The sequence below is a fragment of the Exserohilum turcica genome (genome assembly GCF_000359705.1).
Source record: "Exserohilum turcica Et28A unplaced genomic scaffold SETTUscaffold_3, whole genome shotgun sequence".
Taxonomy (NCBI): domain Eukaryota; kingdom Fungi; phylum Ascomycota; class Dothideomycetes; order Pleosporales; family Pleosporaceae; genus Exserohilum; species Exserohilum turcicum.
This window is the reverse complement of record NW_007360136.1, coordinates 1,209,708-1,234,047: the sequence shown is the minus strand read 5'-3', so window position 1 is coordinate 1,234,047 and position 24,340 is coordinate 1,209,708. Positions and strand designations below refer to the sequence as shown.

At 54.9% G+C, this 24,340-nt stretch overlaps 10 protein-coding genes across 10 annotated transcripts; 6 read left to right on the top strand and 4 right to left on the bottom strand.

Moving 5' to 3' along the window:
• Nucleotides 1-74: 74 nt before the first annotated feature.
• Nucleotides 75-1,886, top strand: SETTUDRAFT_136984 (uncharacterized protein). The gene is made up of 3 exons (XM_008029190.1): nucleotides 75-171; nucleotides 228-320; nucleotides 375-1,886. The coding sequence occupies exons 1-3, from the start codon at nucleotides 154-156 to the stop codon at nucleotides 1,839-1,841; spliced, it is 1,578 nt and encodes a 525-aa protein (XP_008027381.1). The 5' UTR covers nucleotides 75-153; the 3' UTR covers nucleotides 1,842-1,886.
• A 24-nt stretch (nucleotides 1,887-1,910) lies between these two features.
• SETTUDRAFT_163665 (uncharacterized protein) lies at nucleotides 1,911-3,095 on the bottom strand. Its single transcript, XM_008029189.1, has 3 exons — nucleotides 2,778-3,095; nucleotides 2,437-2,702; nucleotides 1,911-2,386 (listed from the first exon to the last, which is right to left on the bottom strand). Exons 1-3 carry the CDS (start codon nucleotides 3,071-3,073, stop codon nucleotides 2,256-2,258), a joined length of 693 nt encoding a protein of 230 aa, XP_008027380.1. The 5' UTR covers nucleotides 3,074-3,095; the 3' UTR covers nucleotides 1,911-2,255.
• A 356-nt stretch (nucleotides 3,096-3,451) lies between these two features.
• On the top strand, nucleotides 3,452-4,345 carry SETTUDRAFT_163664 (uncharacterized protein). The gene is made up of 6 exons (XM_008029188.1): nucleotides 3,452-3,720; nucleotides 3,769-3,786; nucleotides 3,845-3,925; nucleotides 3,977-4,025; nucleotides 4,079-4,117; nucleotides 4,173-4,345. The coding sequence occupies exons 1-6, from the start codon at nucleotides 3,496-3,498 to the stop codon at nucleotides 4,178-4,180; spliced, it is 420 nt and encodes a 139-aa protein (XP_008027379.1). The 5' UTR covers nucleotides 3,452-3,495; the 3' UTR covers nucleotides 4,181-4,345.
• Nucleotides 4,346-4,813: 468 nt separating this feature from the next.
• SETTUDRAFT_50404 (uncharacterized protein) lies at nucleotides 4,814-5,370 on the top strand (the record flags this gene model as incomplete). The annotated part of the gene is made up of 3 exons (XM_008028915.1): nucleotides 4,814-4,942; nucleotides 4,999-5,245; nucleotides 5,312-5,370. Coding segments are annotated over 3 exons (435 nt in total), but the record flags the coding sequence as incomplete, so codon positions are not given.
• Nucleotides 5,371-5,512: 142 nt separating this feature from the next.
• On the bottom strand, nucleotides 5,513-6,052 carry SETTUDRAFT_54128 (uncharacterized protein; the record flags this gene model as incomplete). The annotated part of the gene is made up of 2 exons (XM_008028917.2): nucleotides 5,513-5,563; nucleotides 5,621-6,052. Coding segments are annotated over 2 exons (483 nt in total), but the record flags the coding sequence as incomplete, so codon positions are not given.
• A 1,132-nt stretch (nucleotides 6,053-7,184) lies between these two features.
• On the top strand, nucleotides 7,185-10,033 carry SETTUDRAFT_136979 (uncharacterized protein; the record flags this gene model as incomplete). Its single annotated transcript, XM_008029187.1, has 2 exons — nucleotides 7,185-9,380; nucleotides 9,433-10,033. 2 exons carry the CDS (start codon nucleotides 7,185-7,187, stop codon nucleotides 9,775-9,777), a joined length of 2,541 nt encoding a protein of 846 aa, XP_008027378.1. The 3' UTR covers nucleotides 9,778-10,033.
• A 445-nt stretch (nucleotides 10,034-10,478) lies between these two features.
• On the top strand, nucleotides 10,479-18,605 carry SETTUDRAFT_154467 (uncharacterized protein; the record flags this gene model as incomplete). Its single annotated transcript, XM_008029186.1, has 13 exons — nucleotides 10,479-11,203; nucleotides 11,533-11,535; nucleotides 11,642-11,646; nucleotides 12,297-12,380; nucleotides 12,452-13,357; nucleotides 13,489-13,711; nucleotides 14,732-14,839; nucleotides 14,890-16,755; nucleotides 16,937-17,030; nucleotides 17,215-17,555; nucleotides 17,606-18,163; nucleotides 18,219-18,414; nucleotides 18,483-18,605. 13 exons carry the CDS (start codon nucleotides 10,479-10,481, stop codon nucleotides 18,603-18,605), a joined length of 5,232 nt encoding a protein of 1,743 aa, XP_008027377.1.
• Nucleotides 18,606-20,184: 1,579 nt separating this feature from the next.
• Nucleotides 20,185-22,213, bottom strand: SETTUDRAFT_117163 (uncharacterized protein). The gene is made up of 2 exons (XM_008029185.1): nucleotides 20,597-22,213; nucleotides 20,185-20,535 (listed from the first exon to the last, which is right to left on the bottom strand). The coding sequence occupies exons 1-2, from the start codon at nucleotides 22,195-22,197 to the stop codon at nucleotides 20,409-20,411; spliced, it is 1,728 nt and encodes a 575-aa protein (XP_008027376.1). The 5' UTR covers nucleotides 22,198-22,213; the 3' UTR covers nucleotides 20,185-20,408.
• A 508-nt stretch (nucleotides 22,214-22,721) lies between these two features.
• Nucleotides 22,722-23,520, top strand: SETTUDRAFT_163660 (uncharacterized protein). The gene is made up of 5 exons (XM_008029184.1): nucleotides 22,722-22,814; nucleotides 22,901-23,011; nucleotides 23,066-23,145; nucleotides 23,192-23,278; nucleotides 23,324-23,520. The coding sequence occupies exons 1-5, from the start codon at nucleotides 22,744-22,746 to the stop codon at nucleotides 23,482-23,484; spliced, it is 510 nt and encodes a 169-aa protein (XP_008027375.1). The 5' UTR covers nucleotides 22,722-22,743; the 3' UTR covers nucleotides 23,485-23,520.
• Nucleotides 23,521-23,554: 34 nt separating this feature from the next.
• On the bottom strand, nucleotides 23,555-24,320 carry SETTUDRAFT_171864 (uncharacterized protein). Its single transcript, XM_008029183.1, has 2 exons — nucleotides 24,262-24,320; nucleotides 23,555-24,210 (listed from the first exon to the last, which is right to left on the bottom strand). The coding sequence occupies exons 1-2, from the start codon at nucleotides 24,289-24,291 to the stop codon at nucleotides 23,818-23,820; spliced, it is 423 nt and encodes a 140-aa protein (XP_008027374.1). The 5' UTR covers nucleotides 24,292-24,320; the 3' UTR covers nucleotides 23,555-23,817.
• Between the last annotated feature and the right edge of the window lie 20 nt (nucleotides 24,321-24,340).

Here is a 24,340-nt window from a genome sequence, read left to right as displayed (position 1 = left end):
AGTGTCTGCGAAATCTTGGCGTTGATGCATACCGACCTCGATTTTCGCGGCCCGCACACGACACGCTCGCCCCGCCTCCTCAACGCCCGTTACTTTTGCTGAGCCTCGCCCACAACACCAGGAGAACCAGCGGGCGCGCCCAGTCGACACAAGATGGGAGACAATCTCGAGGTGCGTGGCGGGAAAGATGCCTGCCCGTCGTCGTCGTCGCTAACTGCAAGCTCCAGGAGCGATTGAAGAGCCACGCGCGGGCCTTTGAGGGCCTCATGTCCTTGATCCCCGCAAAGGAATACTATGGCAAGGACGAGAGTATCACCAGTGTACGCATCTTCTCGCCCCTGCGCCCCCGCTCCATGCTGACATAATGTCTGCAGACGCAATGGCAAAAGAGAGGCAAAAAGCAGACGCTCGAAGAACGACAGGCCGCCAAGCGTGCAAAGCTGGATCCCGCCTCCCACAAGAGCGCCAAAGACGTCATGGATGAGAACGCGCTGAAGCGGAAACGTGAGTTGGAGGGCGAGGCCGACACTGAGGTGTCCGAGGCCGAGTCGTCCGATCTCGACATGGACATTGTAAAAGAGAAGCCCCTCGAGGGAATCAAGAGCAAGGCAAAGAAGCAGAAGACGCAGCCTACTGAGCCCGAGGCCGACGAGGACGACGAGGCCACTGAAACACGAGCTCTGTCGAAATCCGAGGCCAAAGCGGCGGCCAAAGCAGAGAAACGGAGAGAGAAGAGGAAGGAAAAGCAAGAGAAGAACAAACAAAAGCTAGAAGCCAAAAAGGCACAGCAGACTTCGTTCCAGGGCCTCACCGCCGCCGAAGAATCCAACAAGGACGAAGATGCGGACGATGCCGAAGAGGACGACGATGCTGCCGATGAGCTCGAACACCCAGACGACCACATCGAAGCTCTAGACGTCAGCGGTCTCGTCGAAGAGGGTCAGTCCACCGCTCCCTCCACTACTGCCAATTCCAATTCCTCTACAGCTTCCGTCGCGTCGGCTACTTCATCAGCCTCGTCGATACCTCAATCCACTCAAGAGACGTCGGAGAAGAAAGCCAAGAAGCCCTACACAATCGACCCGCAAACCCATGAGAACTTCAGAGCTCGGTTAAATGCAAAGCTGGAAGCCATGCGCGCGGCGCGCAAGGCTGACGGTCCAGACGGACGGCCTGCCCGGAATCGGGCAGAACTAATTGAATCGCGGCGAAAGAAGGAAGCTGAGCGCAAGGCTGCCAAGAAGGCCCTTCGTCAGGAAGCGAAGGATGATGAGGCCCGCCGGCAAGCAGAAGAGCAACTGGCGCGCATAAGAGGCGGCTCAGGCTCCCCGTCCGTCTTCCCAGCCCGGTCACCAGAAACGGAACGCAATTTCAACTTTGGCAACGTAGCATGGGATGGACAACATCTTGAATCAAACCTCTCTGGGTTCTTGCAGTCAAGGAAGAAGAAGGGCAAGTCGGACGCCAAGACAGCACTTGAGGCCGCGCAGAAGAAGCAAGCCCGCATCAATGCTCTTGATGAGGAGAAGCGTAAGGATATCCAAGAGAAGGAGATGTGGCTCGCCGCCAAGAAGAGGGCGCAGGGCGAAAAGGTATTTGACGATGTTGGTCTTCTGAAGAAGAGTCTCAAGCGTCAGCAAAAACAAAAGGACAAGAGTAAGCAGGAGTGGAAAGAAAGGATCACCAACGTCGAGCAAAGCAAGGCGGCGAAGCAAAAGAAGCGTGAAGAAAACATCAAAAAGCGGAAGGAAGAAAAGGGCCAGAAGGGTAAAAAGAAGGTGAAGAAGCCTGGCAAAAAGGTCAAGCGGCCAGGCTTTGAGGGCACTTTCAAAGCGAGATAGGCGTGTGTATGTACGATCGATGGTCACAGGTGGAGGTGTCCAAATACAAAAAAAAGGTGGGTGGACGGTAGCATGCGTATTATTTGGGAGAGCATCTGGCGTTTGATACCATTTCTTGTAGTACACGGCCTTGAATATTACGATGCTTTCTGCCAAGAACTTGTTGTGCTCTCAGCATGCCATCGCTCTTTGAACGTCAGAAAATGGAAAATCAAATGGTGTTAAAAAAAAGTACTGGTGCGTTTACTCTTTGGGGCCCTCTACGGGAAAGGCCTGTGATTGAATCATCGCATATGTGAAGGCGACCCTCTGATTGTACTGATGCATTGACAAAAGAAACCCGACTCTTATATGTGTGTCAGAGGAAGCCGCCCTTCGGATATATACAGCGATGTCACAGTGCTCAACTCCCCCTTATCTGTAAGGCGCATCCGCGCGAGCAGCCGCGGCAATCTCAGGCTCCCACTTGTCTCCGTTTGCCAACAGCTTCTCCTTGTTGTACAGAAGCTCCTCACGCGTCTCCGTAGCGTACTCAGCGTTAGGGCCTGGGTTTCATCAGAATCATTCCCGGATCATTAATCTGTGGAAAACAAACCTTCGACAATGGCATCAACGGGGCAACTCTCCTGGCAGAGACCGCAGTAGATGCACTTTGTCATATCAATGTCGTAGCGCGTGGTCCTCCTGCTGCCGTCCATACGCTCCTCAGCCTCGATTGTGATGGCCTGCGCAGGGCAGATGGCCTCGCAGAGCTTGCAAGCAATGCAGCGCTCCTCGCCCGTGGGGTACCGTCGCAGAGCGTGCTCGCCTCGGAAGCGGGGTGAAATGGGGCCCTTTTCAAAGGGGTAGAAGATGGTGTATCTTCAGAGGCGTCAGATTTGACAGTCACAGAGGGCACCAGCAAGCCTCGTAGCTCGCAATTACAAGGCCACTTACGGTGGTCGGAAAAACTGCTCCAGCGACACATACATGCCGCGGAACATCTCCAGGAGCAAGAAGTACTTGCCGGCGCGGTCCAATGCACCTTCACCTTCATCCCACTTCTTAGGCTTTGGTAACCGGAAGCCTGGAGGCGGTGGTCCGGCTGGGGTGGCGGCACGGGCGAGGGTAGTCGAGAAGAAGGCGACGGTGGCGGGCGAGGGGAGACGTCCGGACGCGAACTGTGGTGATCGCAGCAGCGTCGCGGCTGGGCGGCTGCGGGCCAACATGGTCAATGGCTTTGCGCTGGCCATTGTGAGCGTGATGAGGTCGCGGGCGAGCCGGGTGTTGCTGTCGATTGCGGAGGTGGTCGTCAAGCTCGGAAACTCGAGGTTGTCGCTTGTAACGCCGAAGCTGCGATTGGCCAAGAGCCACAATGACGGCAACAACGGGCGCAAGGCAACCTTTGGGCTCAGATATTTGCACCGGTCATTGTTTGGATTCCGTCTTGGAGCAGATATCGCTTCTCAAGCCGATTCTTACTACTACTACTACTACTGCTGCTGTTTTGCCGTTTCTGGGAGGTGTTGCTCGTTTGCTCGTGCTAAACGCAGCGTGACGGCTGACTAACGTAATGTAACTTTAGTCTGAAGTTCCAAACTCTAGTCGAGCATCAACATCACCACCCGCCACCGACTTCGCTATCTCGCCAACGGTACTCTTGAAATTGCTCAACATGTTCCGCACAGCACTCCTCAGGTCCGCAAGGTCCGCTGTCCGCGCCGCACCACGATGCCAGGCCGCAATGGCTCGCCCCGCTGCGCGCAGCTCCTTCGTCCAGCCCAAGCAAACCACCCCCTCCGTATACTTCCAGGCTGTACGATGCTACGCCGCAAGCGCTGGTCTGTCGCGCGATGAGGTCACTGGCAGGATAATGGACCTTTTGAAGAACTTCGACAAGGTAATGGTTATGCGCTCGAATTTTTGGCCGTGACTAACGCAGCGGCAGGTCACCGACGCCTCCAAGGTAGATTCCCCACATTGCAAAAGTATTTCGCAGGGCAAAAGACTTATGTGTGCAACAGCTCAACGCCGAGTCCCACTTCCACAACGACCTTGGTCTTGACAGTCTGGATACCGTAGAAGTAGTCATGGCAATTGAGGAGGTTCGTCGCAATGCGGGCAGCATGCGAAAGGCGAAGCTGACAGCAGCGCAGGAGTTCAGCATTGAGATTCCCGACAAGGAGGCCGATGCTATCCACAGCGGTATGTGTCTGGGCGGCTGGTTGGCGGATTGGGCAATACTGATGATATCACAGTCAAGCAGGCAGTCGAGTACATTCTTGCCCAGCCCGATGGTGAGTCGCAAGCATGGTTGCACATGGCATGGGCCAATGCTAACGTGGGGGATAGCGCACTAGATGATATCCAAAGCCTGGGTACTGAGTCGGGGAGGAAGGACGTGGACTGGGTTGTCGGTTGTGCCGGTATTGCTATGTATATGCCTCGTTGTAAAAACAGTCGCCGGGGTCGGCAGCGTGTACTTCTGATAGAATTGACGGTATCCACCTCCACATGTTTTGAGTGTTGTGGTGCGGGCGAGGGCCGATATACTTTGGTATTACGGCGTGCCGTAACTATTCTTGGCACATTGGGAGATGGAGCACCCTGTCCTCTGGTAGCCGTGACACGAGAACCCACCCCATCCCACGACGTGCACAAGCGCCCTGCGATACGCCCCTTTTTCGTACTCTTATATCGCAGTGGCCGGCGACTTTTGCACCTCACGTCCCTCACCGAAAGTCCCGCAAAAGCCGACACCGCGCATGCGCTGCCCAAGCGTCGGCATCCCTGCGTCCGTCGAGGAGCATCACCCATAATTTCCACCTGACACCCCACTCGTCCCACAACCACACCCCATGGCTTCGAGCTCTGGTCTGACACGGCGGAGAGGAGGCGGCGGTGGCGCCACGGGCAACGGCGAGGACGAGAGCACCCGGGTCGGCTCGCCAGCACCCAAGCGCAACGACGACCGCACGCCCGAAACGTCGTACGAGAGCTCCGAGAACGGGCACAAGATCGCCTTCGACCCGCGCGACATTAGCGAGAATGTGGAAAGAAGCAAGCAGCCCAAGCTGACGCTGATGGAGGAGATTATCCTCATGGGCCTCAAGGACAAGCAGGTGTGTGTGTGCAGGCCCAGGTGGAGGGCAGGCAGCAGGCTGATGCACGCGAATAGGGATACCTCTCCTTTTGGAACGACAACATTTCGTATGCGCTACGAGGATGCATCGTCATAGAATTGGCGTTCCGAGGCCGCGTGAGCATGCAAAAGGACTCGTCGCGGCGACGGTTTCCGCTCGCAGACCGGGTGATTGAGGTGATTGATGACACGTTGACTGGAGAGGTGCTGCTGGACGAGGCGCTCAAGATGATGAAGTCGAGCGAGAAGATGAGCGTCAACTCGTGGATCGACCTCATGAGCGGTATGTTTGGCAGCGCACGCCACCACGACGGCTGCCTTGCAGACAGGCACTGACTTGAGCGCGCAGGCGAGACATGGAACCTGATGAAGATTGGCTACCAGCTGAAGCAAGTGCGCGAACGACTAAAGTCTACCGGTCACATGCTCCTGATATACCAACGCCCGCTGTGGCGAGCGCGCCGTCTCGCTGCTGCTAGGGGGGGCCTGCGCCTACCTGCAGCGCAATGAGACCGCTAGTCGTGCCATGTGCATCATGCCCCCCCCCCCCTCACAGTAGTGAGTCGAGCCGAGTAAAGACGCTCAAGCATGCGGCAACCACCTGTAGTGCCATTGTTAGTCCCGGGGACACCCACGCACCCATGCCACACCGACTCACCTCGAGCTGAAGCTCCTTGTCCTTGGACCCATTGACCTCGTCCGTCACGAGCTGCCCCAGGTTGGCTCCTATGCCCTGTGACCCGCCCTGCCGCTTTGCAAACGGCCACTGCGAGTACTCGGCCAGCAGCTCGTCCACCTGGGCAAAGGCCCGTTCCCGCGCCTCATGCCCCAACGTCGTCAACGCATTCTCCAGCACATTGGCAGCATAAGCAGCACAGACCATGGTAATTGTCCGCAGAACCCTAAACTCCAACTCTTCGGGCAGGAATTGGCTGCCGGGCAGGACCACGGTGCGGTTCGTCAGGACGTTGCGCACCCGGCGTCGAATCTCCTCCTTGGCCCCGCCGTCGGCGACGGGATGTGTGGCCATGTCGAACAGGAGAAAGTTCTTCTTTTCCGTGCGCAGGATGCCCTTGTCCACAAGCCCTTTACAGGGCGCGGAGTGCGGTACTGGAAAAAGTAGAGGGTCTTTCTTGTCCGTCCTTGAGCGTTGATGCAGCTGTGGGGTGCGGAGGGGGGTTACTTCTTCGGCATCATCTTGAGCAGCAGCAGCATCATGATATTCTTCGTCTTTATTTTCATATCCTTCCTGCTGCTTCTTCATCTTCTTCTTCTTCTTCTTCTACTTCTTCTTCTTCTTCTTCTACTACTACTACATGGACGTTTACTTCTACTACTACCTGGCGATTCCGCCTGCAGAATACAACCTTTTATTCCATGTCGCGTGCCCCGCCGGCCGACGGACTGCATAGCGTAGGCGGCGCACGTGACGAGCGTGCAGTGGTAGTGGGAGTGGGAGTGGTTGTGAGAAGGCGGCGCAAAACCACGGCGGGCAGAGAGAGAGACGGCGGCGGCGGCGGCGGCGCGTGTGTCGAGGGGGGGAGGCTCGGCGCCCGCAAGCGGCAACGCAAACCCATCGAGCGCCTTGCCTTGCCTGCCACACAACACATCATCCCGAGCTTATCCACGCCCGCTGCCCGCGCCCCCCCTCACTAAGGCACCGCAGCAACGTGTTTCGCCCATTTCGGATCCTGCCGACTCTTGGGCCTGTCGACGCCGTGCGGACGGGCTGCTGTCGCGCGCTGGACTGCCCGATCGGCACATCTTTGCCTGCACAGCCAAACAGAGAGGCCCGGCCCAGCCCAGCCCAGCCCGGTGCCCTGTGACGACGCGCAATTTGCATGCTCCCAGAGGTATGTAGGTGTTTTTATTTAGTTTGTGTGTGTGTGCGTGTGTGCGCGCGCGCCCGTGTCGCGCCGGTGCGGGTGCGGGTGCGAGTGCTGGTGAAGCTGGCCGTCCATGGCTGCTGGCGCTGGCACTGGCACTGGCACTGGCACTGGCGGGCGGCGGCGGCGGGCGGCGGCGCTGGCACTGGTGTTGCTGTGTCGCTCTCCCGCCCCCCTTCTTCGGGCAGTCGCGACCGCCTGCGACGCCCATTGACCCACGCCGACGTCGACACATCCATCCATCCCCTCTGCCCACACCCACGTGTATGCCGCGGCTCTAACCCGAGCAGCTTCACGCAGGTCGCTCCTGCTGCGCGCACTAGCCTTGCCAGAGCCATGCCCTCTCCGCCCGCTGCCGCCGACTCCACGACGCTCGACTTGTCCCTCGCCCAGCAGCACCAGCACCAGCACCAGCACCATCACCAGCACCATCAACCACCACACCACGCCCACGCCCACGGCGCGTCCACCACCAACGGCTCCCCCGGCGAGGGCGCCGTCCAGCCCCCCAGCGCCCCCCTGCCCAGCATCAATGGAACCGACAGCGCGTCGGCCGCCAGCAACGCGATCAGGGACGGAAAACAAAAGGCAAAGGCCGTCATGGCCGCCTCTGGCCTCAACCTGACGCCCGTCCAGGGCGACCTGCCATCGCCCGCACCCGCCGACGCCATCAACGGCGCGTCGCCCAGCAGAAAGCGATCGCGTTCGGGCACCCGCAAATCGTCGCGCACGCCGTCCCAGGACCACGGGGCGCAACCCACGCCCTCGCAGACGCAGCTGCTCAATCGCTACATTGCGCGCGACCTGCTCGACAGCGTCAACAAGTACGAGCGCAACAAGCACTCGGAGAAGGTCTACGGCCAGCTCAACGATCTGCGCCACTTTTATCGCGACGAGGTCTATCCTGTTCGTCGCCAAAACCCCGGCGCCGTATTTGGCCATGGCTATGCCGGTTACGGCAACGGCGTCACGGACATCCCTCCCGACCCTCGCGACCCCCGCGCTCTTCCCCAGACCAAGCTGCTCTACCCCGAACACGCCAAGCGCGCCGGCCGCCGACTCGCGCCGCAATTGAAGGTGTCGCGGGAGAAGGGCGCGCAGCAGGCCGAGCAGGTTGAAGAGCTTGTCCCAGTGCGGCTGGACATCGAACTGGACAGGCTGAAGCTGCGAGACACGTTTACCTGGAACCTGCACGACCGCGTCACCAATCCCCTCTTGTTTGCCCAGACGCTCGTCGAGGACTTCCAGATACCGCCCGAGCTGCGCCAGAATGTCATGCAACAGATTGATCGCGAGATCCACGAGCAGGTCCAGGACTACTACCCTCACGCCTTCTTCGACGACGAGCCGCTAGACCCCCACCAACCGTACTCGGCGTACAAGAACGATGAGATGCGGATATTGATCAAGCTGAACATTACCATTGGCCAGCACACGCTTGTGGACCAGTTTGAGTGGGAAATCAACAACCCGCTGAATGCGCCCGAGGAGTTTGCACGACAGATGGCCGCGGACCTGTCTTTGTCTGGAGAGTTTACGACCGCCATTGCCCATTCCATAAGAGAGCAGTGCCAAATGTTCACAAAGAGTCTATACATTACAGGACACCCCTTTGATGGGCGACCTGTCGAGGATGCTGACATTCAGGATAACTTTTTAGCCTCTCCGCTCCCCTCTGTCTTCCGGCCGATGCAGTCAACAAAGGACTACCAGCCCTACCTCTACGAGCTGAGCAATGCCGATCTGGAACGGGCCGAACTGTCCATCATGCGCGAGCAGCGACGCCAGAAACGATCGGTCAATCGACGCGGTGGTCCTGCACTTCCAGACCTCAAGGATCGACAACGGACTGTACGCACGCTGGTTGTTTCGTCAGTCTTGCCAGGTGCCGCAGAGACGATTGAGGAGAGCCAGCTCTTCAAGGCGACACGCAAGGTCAGGGAAGGCCGCCGTCGCGCTGAAGGCAGCTCAGACGAGTCGGACAGCGATGAGTCTGTACTCGAGTCGCCTGCGCCCGCGCAAATGACTGGCGGCACTGCTAGAACTCGTGGTATGCGTGGAGCTGCCACTGCTGCTCAAGCCGCAATGCGCTCAGCCATTGGGCGATCAGCGACGCCCGAGGTTTCGACTCTCCAGACTCACCACGAGCCGCGGACAGCCCGATCGCTGAGATATGAAACGCGGGAAGAGAGTGTGTCTGAGCCGACTTCGCTCATAGTCAAACTCCGCATATCATCAGCAAAGTTGAAGGAGTGGCAGGCAAACCCAAAAGCCTTTGCGAAACCCGCTTCCACTCCCATGATGGCTCCCGCGCAAACCCCGGCGCGAAATACACCTTCGGCAAACTCAATGCCTCCGCCACCGTCACCGGCCCTGCCTTCCCGTTCTACACCAGCACCACCGGCATCTGTTGAAGCTTCGCCTCGCCCACCTTCCACCCCCACCCCCACGCCAACTCCATCGACCGAACGACAATATCGACCGGACGGCTCAATGGAGGCGCCTTGGCCAGCTCCTCCTGCTTCGCAACACGTAAGATCCCTTACAATTGTGACGTAGAAAATTGTGTTCTAACCTCCACCAGCCCCAGCCGCCTCCGTGGCTCCAACAAGGGTTGCAGGATCTTCGCGATCGAAACCCTGGTGAACTGTTCGAATCTACTATGCGCTACGCTGTCATGAACGAAGCCGCAGAAGACCCCAAGACTGGCGCCATTGCTCCCAAACAAGTCAGGATAGACACTTTAACCCCCAACGTGCCACTGCCGGCTAATCACAAGGCATACTTCCTGCCTCGGATCCGATGCATGGACTGTCCGGGAAAGCTCTACAATGCAGGACCCGAGCAGACGGTCAACAACTTTGAACTCCACTTGAAGAATCGGGCGCACACGGAAAATGTACGAAAACGAACGGGTCAGTCATCGTAGGGGTAGACAATGAATGCGAGGCCATATCCAACCTCGCAATGTGAGAATTATTTTTTGAAAGAACAGCATGGCGCTATGCACGTTTTTGTCTATATGCACACGCATTTCAGGGTATACAGTCCCAATGTACAAAACAGTAGCTCAAGTTGGAGAGCACGACGAGTTGCGCACAACCGACAACGTGCTGGTGCTTCGGCGTTTTTATTTGTTGGCTAAAAAGACTTGGAAATTATAGCCATCCGTCCCACGTTGGATCACCACTTCCCACAGTGGGGAACCATTGTAAAATTTGGTCTTTTCTCCGAGACTATTTGTGTAACCTTCCTACTTGAATTAGTTTCCAGTGCACTTGGTAGGATCATAAGTAGCGTGGATAATCTGGAACGTGTAGCGATAGAGGTAGATGCAATCGCAAACTTGACTTCAACATTCCAAGTGCCTGTCAGTCTGACTCAACAAGATATACAATAATCCTGGTGTGCTCGACGGTGATCCTTGTCGCAATCATTGTCTGTGTTTTGTTTGGTAAGCATCCAAACCCCTATTACTCTTGCTCTTGGTGCTTCCAAATACTGCAACCAAAAAAGACCGCTCTATTATAGGCATTTGTTATTGTACTATTTTTTGCGCACCAAGAGACTTGCAAGTTACAGCGCCACGTGCTCGGTTCCAGGTATAGCAAGGTTCCTCGTCGAAACGTCATGGAGCTGCGAGCTACCCTCTTCCTCACCACTCTTCTCGCCCTCATCATGAAAGCCCAAACCATGAGCCTGCCCATTCGGATCCTCACCCACAACATCCGCTATGCTGCCAATCCGCCTGCAACAGGCGAGAAACCCTGGTCAATTCGTCGGCAGCTGATGCTCAATGAGCTCCACTACAACACGCTGCACAATCCCGAGGCCTTTATATGTTTGCAAGAGGTACTGCACGAGCAGCTCGTTGACATCATGACGGGTCTCGGTGACGACTGGGCATACATTGGCGTCGGACGAGACGACGGCAAGACGCAGGGCGAGTATAGCCCGGTCATCTACCGAAAGGCAGTTTGGGATCTGGTCAAGTGGCAGACGGTGTGGCTGAACGAGAACGGGACGGTAGGAAAGAAGGGGTGGGACGCGGGCTCGGTCCGCATTGTAACCATTGGCACATTCAAGCACGTCGAGTGCAAGAAGACCATGGTGGCCATGAGCACGCACTTTGACAACGCGGGCCCCATTTCGCGCCGCGAGTCGGCAAAAATCATCCAGAGAGTCACTGCAAACGTCACGGATGCTGCATCGCCTTGTCCTCTTCCCTTCTTCCTCGCCGGCGACCTCAATTCAGAGACCCAGGACGACGCCTACATGATGCTGAATAATGCGTCGACTTCCCTCTTGCGCGACGCAAAAGAACAGGCAAAGTGGTTCTATGGCGATCAGAACTCGTACACGGCGTTTGACGATCAGGTGCTCGCGCTGATTGACTTTGTGTTTGTCGGGCCCCGTGGTGGCGGGGACTGGAGGGTCGAGGGGTACAGTGTGTTGCCGAATAAGTTTGAAGACGGCGTGTATGATAGTGATCATAGGGCTGTTGTTGTGGATGGAGTGTTGCAGGTATAGTGTGGGATTTTCTTCTTCTTCTTCTTCTTCTTCTTCTTCTTCTTCTTCTTCTTCTTCTTCTTCTTCTTCTTCATTTCCCTTTTTTTGCTTTTTTTTACGGCAATTGGAGTTGTGTATTGTATATTAATATCTTCATCGGTAACTTTTTGGCAAGGAGGTATGTATAGTACGTGGGCTTTGTGTGTGTTTTTGGGTTCAGAAGGTTTGCGGCGAGGAGCAGCGGTTGAGAGTTCTGAATAAGTATGTACGTACATTGGTTTTAGGTTAGGTAATATAATTCTGTGCTATTCAGCAGCTAGTGTTGTGATACTGTCCTTGAATTGGCTTTGTACCAGTCAGGCTCAAAGTGAACAAGACATCCACAAGACATCCGCCTGACATAGTGGCGCCCCACCAAGTAGGCCCGCAAGAACGTGAAAACTGCCATGGCTTGATGCTGACAGCGGCTCACAGTTCTCTGCAAGTAGCCTTTGGCATCCAGGTCAGCGGGTGCAACGCATGGAAGAATTTCTTCGAGAAGCCGGCTACCATTCTAGACCAGAAGCTCGTCACAGGTACAGATTCCGCATGCGGAATGCATGCTGTATGCATCCATGGGCGGAAGGGCAGCAGGGCGCAAGTGACGTTGTCAGACGATCGTCGTCATTGGGCTGTGGCTAAGCGAAAGCTCGAAAGCACCCCACTGAGGGGCTGGCTCTAAACACAGGAACAACCTCGCGCACCACTCCAATTCTAGCTCCTGGACCATCTTTCCACCCTCAACTATACTCAAGATGGCCACCGAAGCAGCGGCTGTTGGTAAGCTCGACATCCGCGCCCCCCTTCAACCCGTCGTCGCACAAAGCTATTTTTCCTGGTGAAGGGCTTCTTGGGGCCCGGGTTCGCGAAAGCGTCGCACAAGCTGACAGCTCACGGCAGACTACTCTCTGGCGAACCCAGATACTATCACCAAGTACAAGGTCGCCGCCGACATCTCCCAGAAGGTCCTCAAGGAGGTCTCAGGTACGTGGGCCCCGCGCCATTCCGCTTAGCTTTAAGCTTCGAGGCAGAGCACGCAAATTGACACATTGTAGGATGGATTGCCACCGATGCTAACATTGTCGAGCTCTGTGAGCGCGGCGACAAGCTTTTGGAAGAGGAAGTCTCCAAGGTCTACAAGGGCAAAAAGGTCCAGAAGGGCATTGGACACTGCACCACCATCTCGCCGAGCGCCTACATCACTCCCTACACGCCCCTCAAGTCCGACACCGAGGAGGCCGCCACAACACTCAAGGAGGGCGAAATTGTCAAAATCCAGCTCGGTGCTCAGATCGACGGTTTCTGCGCTATCGTTTGCGACAATGTCATTGTCGGTAACTCTGGAGAAGTCACTGGTCGCGAAGCTGATCTCATTTTGGCTACACACTACGCAAACGAGCTCCTTCTCAGGTTGATGGTTCCCCCCAGTCTGATCCCTTACAGCGACGAGGAGGAGAAGACCAAGGCTGCCACCAAGAAGCCCTACACACAGAGCCAAATCACCAACATGCTGGAGAAGGTCGTCAAGGCTTACGACTGCAACCTCGTCGAGAGCACCACCATCTGGCTTTTCGACCACAACGAGATCGAGTCGAAGAAGAAGATTATCCTTGCCCCTGGCGAGGGTGTCCGAGGTGAAGGTCTGCCCGAAGCCGGCGAGGTTTGGGGTGTTGAGATGGGCGTCAGTCTGGGAAGCGGCAAGGTCAAGAACAACAGCAACCGCACTACTCTGCATCGCCGCACAGCCACCACCTACCAACTGAAGCGCCCGACTTCCCGAACGCTCTTGTCCGAGGTTGTCAAGAAGTTTGGAACTTTCCCCTTCAGCTTGCGACAGCTTGAGGACGAGAAGGCCGCCAAGGTTGGTGTTGTCGAGTGCGTCCGCACTGGTGTGCTTCGCCAGTACGAAGTCGTTGTCGACAAGGACAACCAGCCTGTGGCTAGGTTGTTCTCCACTGTTTGTAAGTTTATACATCCCACGTGCCTATTCTATGCTGCTCGATTGCGCCGTTGTGTTTCATCATCGGAACCATACTATGGCTTGCTTAAACAGCAAGTGTAAAACTAGAGTCTATAGCTAACTTTGAGGCAGCCATTGGCAAGAACGGCATGCAGCGCCTAGCTCAGCCCCCTCCTATTGACCTCTCCAAGTACAAGTCTGAGAAGAAGATTGAGGACGAGGAAATCCTCAAGATCCTGGAGCAGCCCATTGGAAAGACATCGACAAAGAAGACCAACAAGAAGAAGAAGAAGAAGCCCGCAAAGAAGGCCGATGCTGGAGCCGCCGCCGCCGAAGAGGAGAGTGACGATGAAGAGTAGGCGTAGATCGCAGAAATCTATAGCTCCACTCACTCTTTTTCGAAGCAAATCCGGAAGATGGTCGATTGTTTCGAGAGCGTTCAACGGCATCCCAGCAGAGACACAGATGCTGCCTTAAAAAAAAATAGGTGTGCCATGTACCATGGGTAAAGTCCATGATTAAGTAGATGCGATAGCAACCTCCAAAAGATCAGTTCTCCGGAAACGTTCTAGCCTTGATTCTGCGTGACGATTTCAGAGATTTTCCCAAGTATGATGCGATCCCGATACGAGGTCTACCTAATCGCTCATCGCTCACCGCTCATCGATTGCGAAACGTCTACCTTTATCTACGCAACAGTTGTATCTTCAGCGTGTTAAGCATCGGAGAATATAAGAGTGTAATAGGATTCAAGGTAGAAAATGCGAAATGTGTTCTGATTAGGGGATAGCGAGGGAGGAAGCTCCACCCTGCATCGCGTATGGGGTTCCTTTGGCTATCTGGCCGAATTCTCCTTACGACGCTTCTGTTGCCCATACACTTATCGAAGCGGGATCAGAATACTTTGCTGCGATTAAACAAGCAGGGAATCGCTGGATAACCAAGCTTGCTGCATTTTTCATTTGATTACTGAGCAGACACTGAGTAGGAGTAGATGCAGCCTGGGAGCAAAGCCTTACCCCTGAGTCAACTGTGCACAATTTTTATTGTCGAGAGCATGAGGCCACGCGGTTGCTATTGATGCCAGTGTGCAGAAAGTAACATCCAATCACAGCCCCGCAAACTGACGAGGTGGGCGTCGGCTGATGAAGGTGAGAGTAGAGGACCTCACGGAAAAAGCGGAGGTTGGTCTCCTGTGGTCACCCCCAGTCTCTGTACAATAGCACCGACCCAAAAACCCGGCACGGGCTGACAAAAGAATAGTTTGATCTTGACTTCCACGGCCTATCGCCAGACCAAACCCCAGCCACCGACCTGGTGCTGCGACCTTCGCCTTTGTGTAGGGGGCTGACATAATAAAGAAGGCCCGTCCAAGCGTCCAGGGCACCCTCGAACAGCCTTGTACACGCTCATTCTTGCACGATCGACCCACCAACACCGGGCTCGGCATTGCGGCGTGTAAAATTCCCGGACAGCGTGTGAAGTGAGTGCGGAGGTGTTTTCGTCAAATACAGCGCGCTGACCAAGTTGCAGTTTCGCCATGCCGGCCCTCCGCAAGTCTGCCCGGGAGCGCGACTTTCGATCGCATCAAAGGTCGAGCACCACACCTTACGCCTCGCCCACTGGTACACCAAGCGACGCTGTCTACGACAAGAAGCAGCGCTCAATCACCGAGTGGACGGAGCCCCAACCGCAAACTCTGGCGCCCTCGTTCGAAGAGCACGGTTTTGCGCGGCACGGTGTCTTGGAGAATATGGCTCCTCTCGGTGTACCCCCCAAAGCGAAGGACAAGCAGCGCGCGCGCGCTCTCGAAGGGCCGGCTCCTCGAAACTCATCGCTGGGAAAAGTGAACATGGCTTTTCGGGACGAGGTTGGGTCTACGCCAGAGGTTACTCCGGCTCCCGAGCTTGAGCCTGACGACTCTGAGCGCCAAGAGGAGGACGAGATGCGGGTCGGCTTTCCTGTCCTGGAGGATGAGGAGGACGACGACTACGAGCCCACCAAGGCGAAAAAGAAGGTCAAGGTCTCCAAAACGCCTGTCAGGGGCAAGACGCCGGTGCAGAGCAAGACGCCTGTCAACGGCAAAACGCCCGTGAAAAACGGCTTCGGCAAGAGCACGTCGGTCTCGGCGAGCCCAGCTGTGCAGGCCATTTCCATGTCGGAGCCCGTCGAAGCAACCACACAGCGCATCCAGATTGCGGTCAACGACGCCATTTCCAAGGCCAACAGCAGCAAGGGCAGGCGCTACGTAGGCATTGCTCTGAAGCGCGCTTTTGAGCAGAGCAAAAATGACCCGGAATTAGCCGAAGCCATGGATGCAGTCATCCATGAGAGGAGCACGAACCAGCAGTATCGCCGTTTTCGCAAGTTCATCAAGGAGATCAAGCTCGAGGAAAAAATGAAATTGGGTCTCACCCGAGATAGGCGCTTCGACCAGCAGACTGCAGCGAATAACGGCGCTTCGTTCTTCAGCCAGCAGTCATCACCCCGGGCGAGCAGCGAAGTCGTTCCTGATGACTCTGTTTTGACTGTATATGAATACCAGGACCAGCATCTCAAGCACTCCACCAAATCGGAACACAAGGCATCGCAATCAGTGTCCGACCAAAGTTCTGCGACTGCCCCTCACCCGTTCAGCTCGGCGCCGGCCTTGCCAGTAGCAACCAACTCTGCTGAATCAACTCCTCGAATGCCCTCAAAGTCACCCCGAAAACGTGCCTCTACCAATGGAAAATCTGCGCCAGACTCTGCTATGGACATGGATGGTGGCGCCTCTACGGCGGCGCCCACGCCCGCGGCAAGGACGCCCGACACTGGTGCAAGCGATTCCGAGCTCTCAGATGTGAATGAAGAGATAGTCCAGAAGGGTCCCCCCGAACCAGTGCAGGTCAACGAAAAAAGCGTCGCGCCAGCAGCAGCATCGGGAACAAAGAAGGGCAAGAACATTGCACACGCACGCGCTGCGAAAAAGGCGAAAGCCAACGCGGGGAAGCTGTTCGGCAAGCATGCCTACAAGCAGCAGCCACTTACTGCAGAACAGCAGGCGGAAGACGATCGGATCTATCAGATGCGCAAGTCCATGGTGGACGAGCAGCCTATCCGCCAGTTTGACCATATCCAGCCTCCAGTGTCGGATGTTCGCTTCGACGATGAGATTCTTGAGACGGAATCTCTGACGGAATCCCAGATCGCTGTAGGGCCACCCATGGACTCTGATCAACCACGGCGTCCTGGGCGAGCTCCAAACCATGGCACCAAGCGTATACGGGATGATCCGCTCCGGTTTTCTTCGCCGCAGTCCGAGCCAGCTGCAGCAACGCGGCCTTCGACACCAGCCGTGGGGCCAGCGCCAAAGCGGGTCAAGCTTACCAACAGCCAAGGTGCCAGAACCAAGCGATCGTAAGTGTTTCTCTCCTATCCATGCAGCACTGGCTTCGAGGCCTTGAGAACATTAGCGGATGCCTGTACCCGTTCAGCACAGTGCTCTCAGGGCGTCTAGTGAGCAAGCTCCTGCGTGTTTGCATCGTACAATACCATGAGTCACATCGAATCATCAGAAAACTAACCGTTACACATATAGACCAGTCAAGAACCGGGATGCAGGGCCTATTGCTGGTGTAGCCTTTACTGGCGGTGGCGGTTCGAGACAGTTGGGGCCTGATGACAATGACCCTGTAAGTGCCACTCGAAACCCGATGCATTCGACCACACCATTCCTCTTCCACCACACACCTCATCAACGACTTTTTCTCTTTCCATCTCCCACCACCCATGTTGCTCACTACAAACATTACTCCTCCCAAATTTCCATACTCACCTCCACTTTCGGTCCTTTCCTCCCCTCTAACAGAATGCCAGAACTCGCCGCAGTCGGAGAGCGACGACTTTTGCTCTGCGTGTAGGGGCGCGGGCGAGTTTGTATGCTGCGAAAACTGCCCACGCGTTTTCCACCTGCTATGCTGTGATCCACCGCGAACAGAGGTGCCCGATGGTGCTTTCTACTGCTACGAGTGCAACGCCAAGTTCGCTGCACCCGACGACTCCGAAGAGGTTCATGCTAGCCTTGGACCGCTTTTCAGTAAGCTGGAGCGTACCAACCCTCGTGCGTTTGCGTTGCCCCATGACATTCAGAACAACTTTGAAGGCGTCTCTGCACGTCCCGATGGATCCTATTTCGAGGAGGTCAAGAAGTTCCCTCTGTAAGTGTGACGCGTCCCATCGCGTGATGTGGCACTAACACCGACGATAGGGCGAAGAACAGTGGTTATGGCTACCAGAAGCCAGAATACACAAAGGTCATTGACAGCGACCAAAAAGTCATTCTGTGTGTCCAGTGTGGCTTGTCGAGTGGCAACAAGCGCCAGATGCTCAAATGTGACTTTTGTCACGCGTACTGGCACTTGGACTGCGTTGACCCGCCTCTCGCTAACCCGCCACACATCAGCCTGGAGGCGTCTCAGCGCGATGCCTGGAAGTGTCCTCGACATGTTGACCATGATCTTCGCAGCGGCTTGCTGGTGCAGCACGATCTGAGCTCTACCGAGCACGATGCTGAGATGAGCAATGCGCCAGTTGTCCGCGTCGCGCGTAGAGTGCGAGTGCGCAAGCACTCTGAGTACATTGAGCCAACTTTCTCACGCGGCATGCGCAACAACGGTTTGATCGAAATCACCAACGATCCTGACGACGACACTGACGGCGAAGGCAACTATGTGTTTGGTGACAACGACCCCAAGGATATCAACTCCAAGATCTTCCGCGTACCGGAAAAGGGTGTCATCCTTGATTTCGTCAGCAAAGTCAAGAGGTATGTACAGCCACATCAGCACGGCATGCTAGCAAGCAACTAATGCATCGCCCAGTGGCCGTGTTATGAAGAAGCACCAAGCACCCAAGGCTGCGGAGGCTGCGGCCCAACGCAACACGGCTATGCAGAACTATCTAGCCCATTCCATCGAGCAGCAGCAAGCAGCACTCACGCTGGCACAGCTGGCAGGAAAGGAGCCGGACCTGAACCTGAGCGAGGGCAAAGTTCATGCGCTCATCTACAGTCTCACCGTAAGACTTTCTTCCTAGGCCCCACATGCCTTGTTTTGTGATCATTGGCGCTAATCCATCCGAAACAGTCCGAGGCTCCTCCGAACGTCATTGCTGCCATGGCCAACGCAAACCCGCCACCGCCTTCGCAACAAGAGCGCGCACAGCTGGAGATGCTTCAACAGCTGATTCAGCGTCGACTTGGAGCTTGAGCGCTGCCCCCAGCAACACTGCATCTGAATCTTATCATCTGGCCCGGCTGTAATCACACCACCGTACAACCTGGATGTGAAACATCCCCCACATACCCTCAAACCCAGGAATGTATGTATTCCTCTACATACATACATACACCCACGATATCCCTTCCAAGGTATCAAGTGCATCGTCGACAAGCTGGCTATGGAGACGCGCTGCCTCTGCCCAGCCTCCTTGTCTGGCTTGCAAACTCGAACACGACACTTGGTCGCTAACGGACGCGCGCGGCACGGCCCTCGCCGACACGTCAATGAACTTTTTTTCCAGTCCCCTTTTGAAAAGCAAAAAGCCGTTTTCCTTGCATATGTCCTGTATTTTGGGGCGGACCTTTGTTACCACTACTACTACTACCACTACCACGATGCGTGCGGATTTTTTTTCAGCGCTCCCTCACATTCTATGTATGGGGGGGGAGTTTTCTCACAGGTACAAGAGCTCATTTAGCAGCAGCAGCAACAGCAACCAGCGCCCTGCCCACCCTCTACCCCCCCTTCTTTTGTTTCGCAGGGCGCGCATGGCTTTTTAAACGCTGTACCACAAATGCATAGCGTAGGAGTTTGTTTGATCGGCACCACCCTTTTTTTGTACATTTTTACATGGTTTAGTGGGTTGAAAAGGAGCTGGGTTTCCTCCCCCCCCCTCTCTCTCTCTCACTTTCGTGCCCCCCCTTTGCCCACAAACTCTCCCTCTCCCTTCCCCCCACCTTTTTTGTTTTCTCTACATAGCCATTTTTTTTCTTCATCTTGGCTCTGCGGCGTACAGGAGCGTGGGAACGGCAGCCGGTCACAGGCCACCTTAACTTTTCCCAGTATGAACTGCTAACTACACTGTTTTTTTGGCTGCGGAGGAAGTTTGCATATCAAACTTTCTGATTCACATCCCATCACCCTCCTCCCCCCCCTTTTTTTTCTCTTACTCTTCTTGTTCTTTCTTTCTTGGGACAAGAAGGCGCGAACAAATATTGATGGGTATGGTATCGTATGGGAACGGGAACAGGAACGCAGGGGATATGTATAGGGAGAGAAAAAAGATGATTTAGGCCGCCCCAACTTCTTGTGTTTCTTGTGTTTCTTCCTCTTCTTATAGTCCAGCTGCGAAAATAAGAAACAACAACACACGGTGTATACGGGATTATGGATATAAGGCGTGCTCATGATTTCACATATCGTTTGCTTGTGAATTATTTATTTTTTGATGCTGTTATTAGGGGTGGTGGAAAGGGGGGAAAAGGTGCTTTTGGGGACGGACGATCAGGGGGTGGTGGGTTGGGTTGGGTTGGGTTGCGTGGGTTGTGAGCGGGACAAAAAAAAAGGGTGGGGGTCAAATGCCGGGTTCAAACTGGGTTCATACCAAAATGTTCGGACACGTTGCACACGCACACGCACACACACGCACAGATTCCGTGGCATCATGGGGAGGGGCGGGACATGAGAACAACGACCAGGGCCTTTTTCTTGGGCACCCTTGAAGAAGAAGCCTTGGAATCAAGAAAAAAAAGAAAAAACAGTACGTTTGAGAAAGCTGATTGGACGAGATATGATGGCACTATGATTCGTTTACCGCCTTGTCTACTAGTAGTGTGACGTGAGGCCATGTTTTGCTGGCATAGGTGGAGGGCATCAGCCCTCGCTACTGTGTGGATCCCGTGACGTGAATCATGTGTTGTTGACTGTACCCCGGGTTGTTCGGCATAAAAAGCAGCGGGTTAACAAAGAGTTCAGAAAATGGAAAAAAAAAGTTCTAAATCAAAAGCTTGCTCAAGGCTTGCAGCGGCCAAAGTAGCGGGGATACAGGCAGCAGTCCCGAACAGTGTGTTGCTTGCACAGCCAAGCAAGGAAGCGTTCTAGACCGAGACCATAACCGCCATGGGGAGAGGAGCCGTACCTAAAAAAGGTCTTGTCAGCAAAACAGCAGGCAAGGCAGACGCGGTTGGGTGCCAACTTACTTCCTCTGGTCCGTATACCAGTAGTATGCCGCGGGATCAATTTGCTCTCTCGCAAACGCAGCCATTAGCTCGTCGAAGTTGTCCATCCTCATGCTGCCTCCAACAATCTCGCCAACACCAGGCATCAGGCAGTCTACGCTCTCTGTTACCCTTGGGTCCTCCTTGTCCTTCAGCATGTAGAAGGCCTTGATCTCGGTGGGGAAATGCGTCAGGAAGATGGGCCTGTTGATAATGTCCGTCATTCTTCGCTCCGCGGCCTCAGCAATATCGTCGCCAAACTTGTGGGGCTCGCCATCTTCGTTGGGAATCTCGTGCTCAACGAGCCAGTCAATCGCCTCTTGGTACTTCATGCGCTTGAATGGTCGCTCGGGAAGTTTGAACTCGGGGTTGAGGTCCATGATGTATTGCTTGATGACGGGGTCGGCCATTGTGACGTCCAAGACGCGGCACATGACCTCCTCGAGATGGGTGAGCAGATCGTCAAAGTTGATGTAGTCCAGTTCGGCCTCAATGTGCGTGTATTCAGCCAAATGACGGCGGGTCAATGACTTTTCAGCACGGAAGGACTTCTCAATGCAATACACGTCTCCCATCGAGGGCAAACATGTCTCGAGGTAGAGTTGAGACGACTGGGTAAGGTAGGCCTCCTCGTTGTAGTAGCCAAACTTGAAGAGCGTGGCACCGCCCTCGACCTGGGTTTGGACGAGCGCCGGCGGGCTGACCTTGCGTAGTCGGAGCTCCTTGTAGACCTGGTTGAAGGCAAACTCCACGGCATCACGGACAATCATGACCTTGGAGGCAGTCTCTCCACGAAGAGTGAGGTGTCGCAGATCCAGCAGGGTCGCGTGCTCAGTGTCCTTTGATACTCTGTTGGTGATGGCGTCGTCACCACCTGCTGCCCTCCAGCCATCATGAATCTTGTAGTAGTCGGCGTGCAGTTCGCGGTCGTTGGGCGCATGGGCACCGGCAGGGATTTGCCTCAGCTCTCCAAAAATCTCCATGCTGGTTTCGCGAGTCAAGGTGAGGGCGTCGTAGGTTTTTGCAAGGTTACCAGTGAAGATGACCTGCATGTAACCGTAACCGTCTCTTAGAGTGACGAACATGACATCCTTTTGTCTTCGCTCACGGTGCACGCGACCAAACACTCGCACTCGCGTGCCCTTTGTGTCCTTGCCGTCTCCCAGCGTGATGGTCTTTGGGTTGGTGTCGTCAAGCTTGATCTTGATGGCTTGTGGGAGGCTCTTGTCCTCTTCTATAACGACCTTCTTGGCCTCTTCCAGGACCTTGTTGCGGTCTGCCTCCTCCTTCATGCGCTGGGCAAGCAGACCCTGCTCCTTCTCGGCCTTCTTCTTTTGCGCCTTTGCATAGTTGACAGCCTTCTTCATAGCCGATTTGGCGACCTCCTTCCATTCCAACCTCGAAGACGCATCCGCGCCTTCTGCGACTTCTCCCGTGACGCTCTTTCGGGTAAGAAACTTGGCTGTCTCGCCGCGGGTCAGGACAGCGTATCCAAGAGACTTGTAGGGCAGTGACTCGTCGCCCGTCTGCTCTGCGATGTCCTGACCGACATCCTCGTCGATGTAGTAGGTAGGCTCGGCCATGGTGGCAGCAATTGGTGGGTAGGCGTCCTCTGGGTGGTGTTGGGCGGGTTGTTTGCTGTTGTTGGAAATATATTGAGTGGGCGCGGGGTGACTCAAATGGACCCCTCCACAGGCTCCGTGCACCGCCTAGGTAGGGCAGGTACGTGAAGCGCGACATGTATCGATAAGGTTAATTGACTCGGGCTTATCTCCTACCCCATGCTGGTTACTTGGATAAAGCATTGAAGCGTGTGCGCACTTCACCGCTGATTGCTACACGAGATGCTGACCACCCTGCGTGCACGTGGAAAGGGCACCTCCTCGACTTCATCTCCAGCTGCATGCGACTCGCCATGGGCCGGATCTGGTGACCTCGTCGACAGTGCATTTGGCGTCCCTAGTCAATAGTCGCGTCTGCCATGGCTCTAATTCCGCGCTGACAAACAACGCTATTGGTCAGGTAACTAGTAAATGACACAATACTCGGCCATATAAACTCGCAGTGGGCAATCAGCTATCATGAGCCACACGAGACTAAATCTATTCTTTTGGTGACTCAACCCGAGTATGGCGGACCCTAGAAAATACACATATGACTCCCCTCTGAAGGGCTATGAGAATTGTGAACCACTGCCCAAGTACGTTGTGATTTTCTGGGCTACCTTGTTTAATCATTCGAGTTCTACGCTATGATTGCGGTCCGCAGCTGCTAAGATACCCATAGTGAAAAGGCCGCGGACGGCAAATCCTACGTAAACCCCCCAACAGGTCGGCTCAGCGATGCCTACAAGTCCTTTGTATCTCCCATAACGAATGGCATTCGGGGAGGGTTTGAGTAAGAACAATCAACTCCGCCATATACTTACCCGACGTTGACGGACAATTCCAGTATCCACATCTACTTTCTTCAGACCGATGAGGAAGAAACCAAGTTTGCCAATGAGCTCTGGGAACGTATACGTCGCGAGTGTAGGACAATCCCTATTCTTGATATAGCAATATCTAACCAAAGTAGTTCCTGAATTGCGCATCTACAGAGTATGGGACCGGCCAATTGGACCCCATCCTCTTGCAATGTTTGAGGTTAATCTATTTACCCCAGGTGAGTTTCAACCCCATGGTCAGAGCTTTCATTCATGTCTGGCAGAGCAATTCGGCGCATTTATACCTTGGCTAGTAATAAACCGAGGTCCGCTTTCAGCCTTGGTCCATCCAAACACAGGCGACGAAGAGAGAGACCATACACAGCGTGCGACATGGATGGGACAACCGCTCCCTATCTACTGGAACAAGTTGAATCGCCCGTAGCAGCCAAAGCCTAGCTTTGTCAATGCAATAAAGACGTCAGAACTGATATGAGGAGGCAGAAATGCGCATGCTTGAATGTAAATGTATTTGCCGAGATCATGTCTGTCGCAGGCGCAATCGACTGATACCACAAGCTCCGCCTGTTGCGGTTCATGCTTCTTTGAATATCCCCCTTTCGATCACATAGCTGTGACCTTTGTTGAACAGCACCTCTTATGGTGCCCTTGAACCCGATATTGCCCCTTTCGATACCTGAGTCGTATCAATGGCGCCGTTCGTACACACGACGAAGCAACTTGTGCGCGATACGTTCGCAAGTCAATGCCATCGTCCTCACGCCTTTGTCTCGCCCTTCTTCTTTTTCTTGGTCTTCTTCGCTTTTTTCTTATCTCGCTTCTTCAATCCAGTCATGCCCGTCTTGCACGCCTCTGCGTATCGCGCATAGAATCCATCCAAGTCTTCTGGCTTGACCACGGTGCTCAGCTCTATCTTGTCGACATTTTTCCTGTCTGTTCCTGCTTTCTTGTCGCTCTTGTTGTTGTGTGCGCGGATCAATACAGGTAGCGAATCCTCAGGATGAGTGTCCCATAATGGGTCGTCGGCAACTTTGTTCGCGGGAGGTGGTGTAGCGGTTGTACCGAATGTCATGCGCTTCTGTACGAGGTAGACGCTGCCGTGGCCTTTTGTTCGTGTGTACTCGAAGAGGTTGGCGAGTTTTGCAAAGAACTAGACTGGCGTCAGAGCAGGCCGGGTTTCTGCATGCTTTTCATCCCGCACCTCATCGTTGCTCAAGTGTTCTCGCCCCATTGTGAATGTTGTGTGCTATATTAGTCGCGCCATGGAGGTGGTAGGCTGC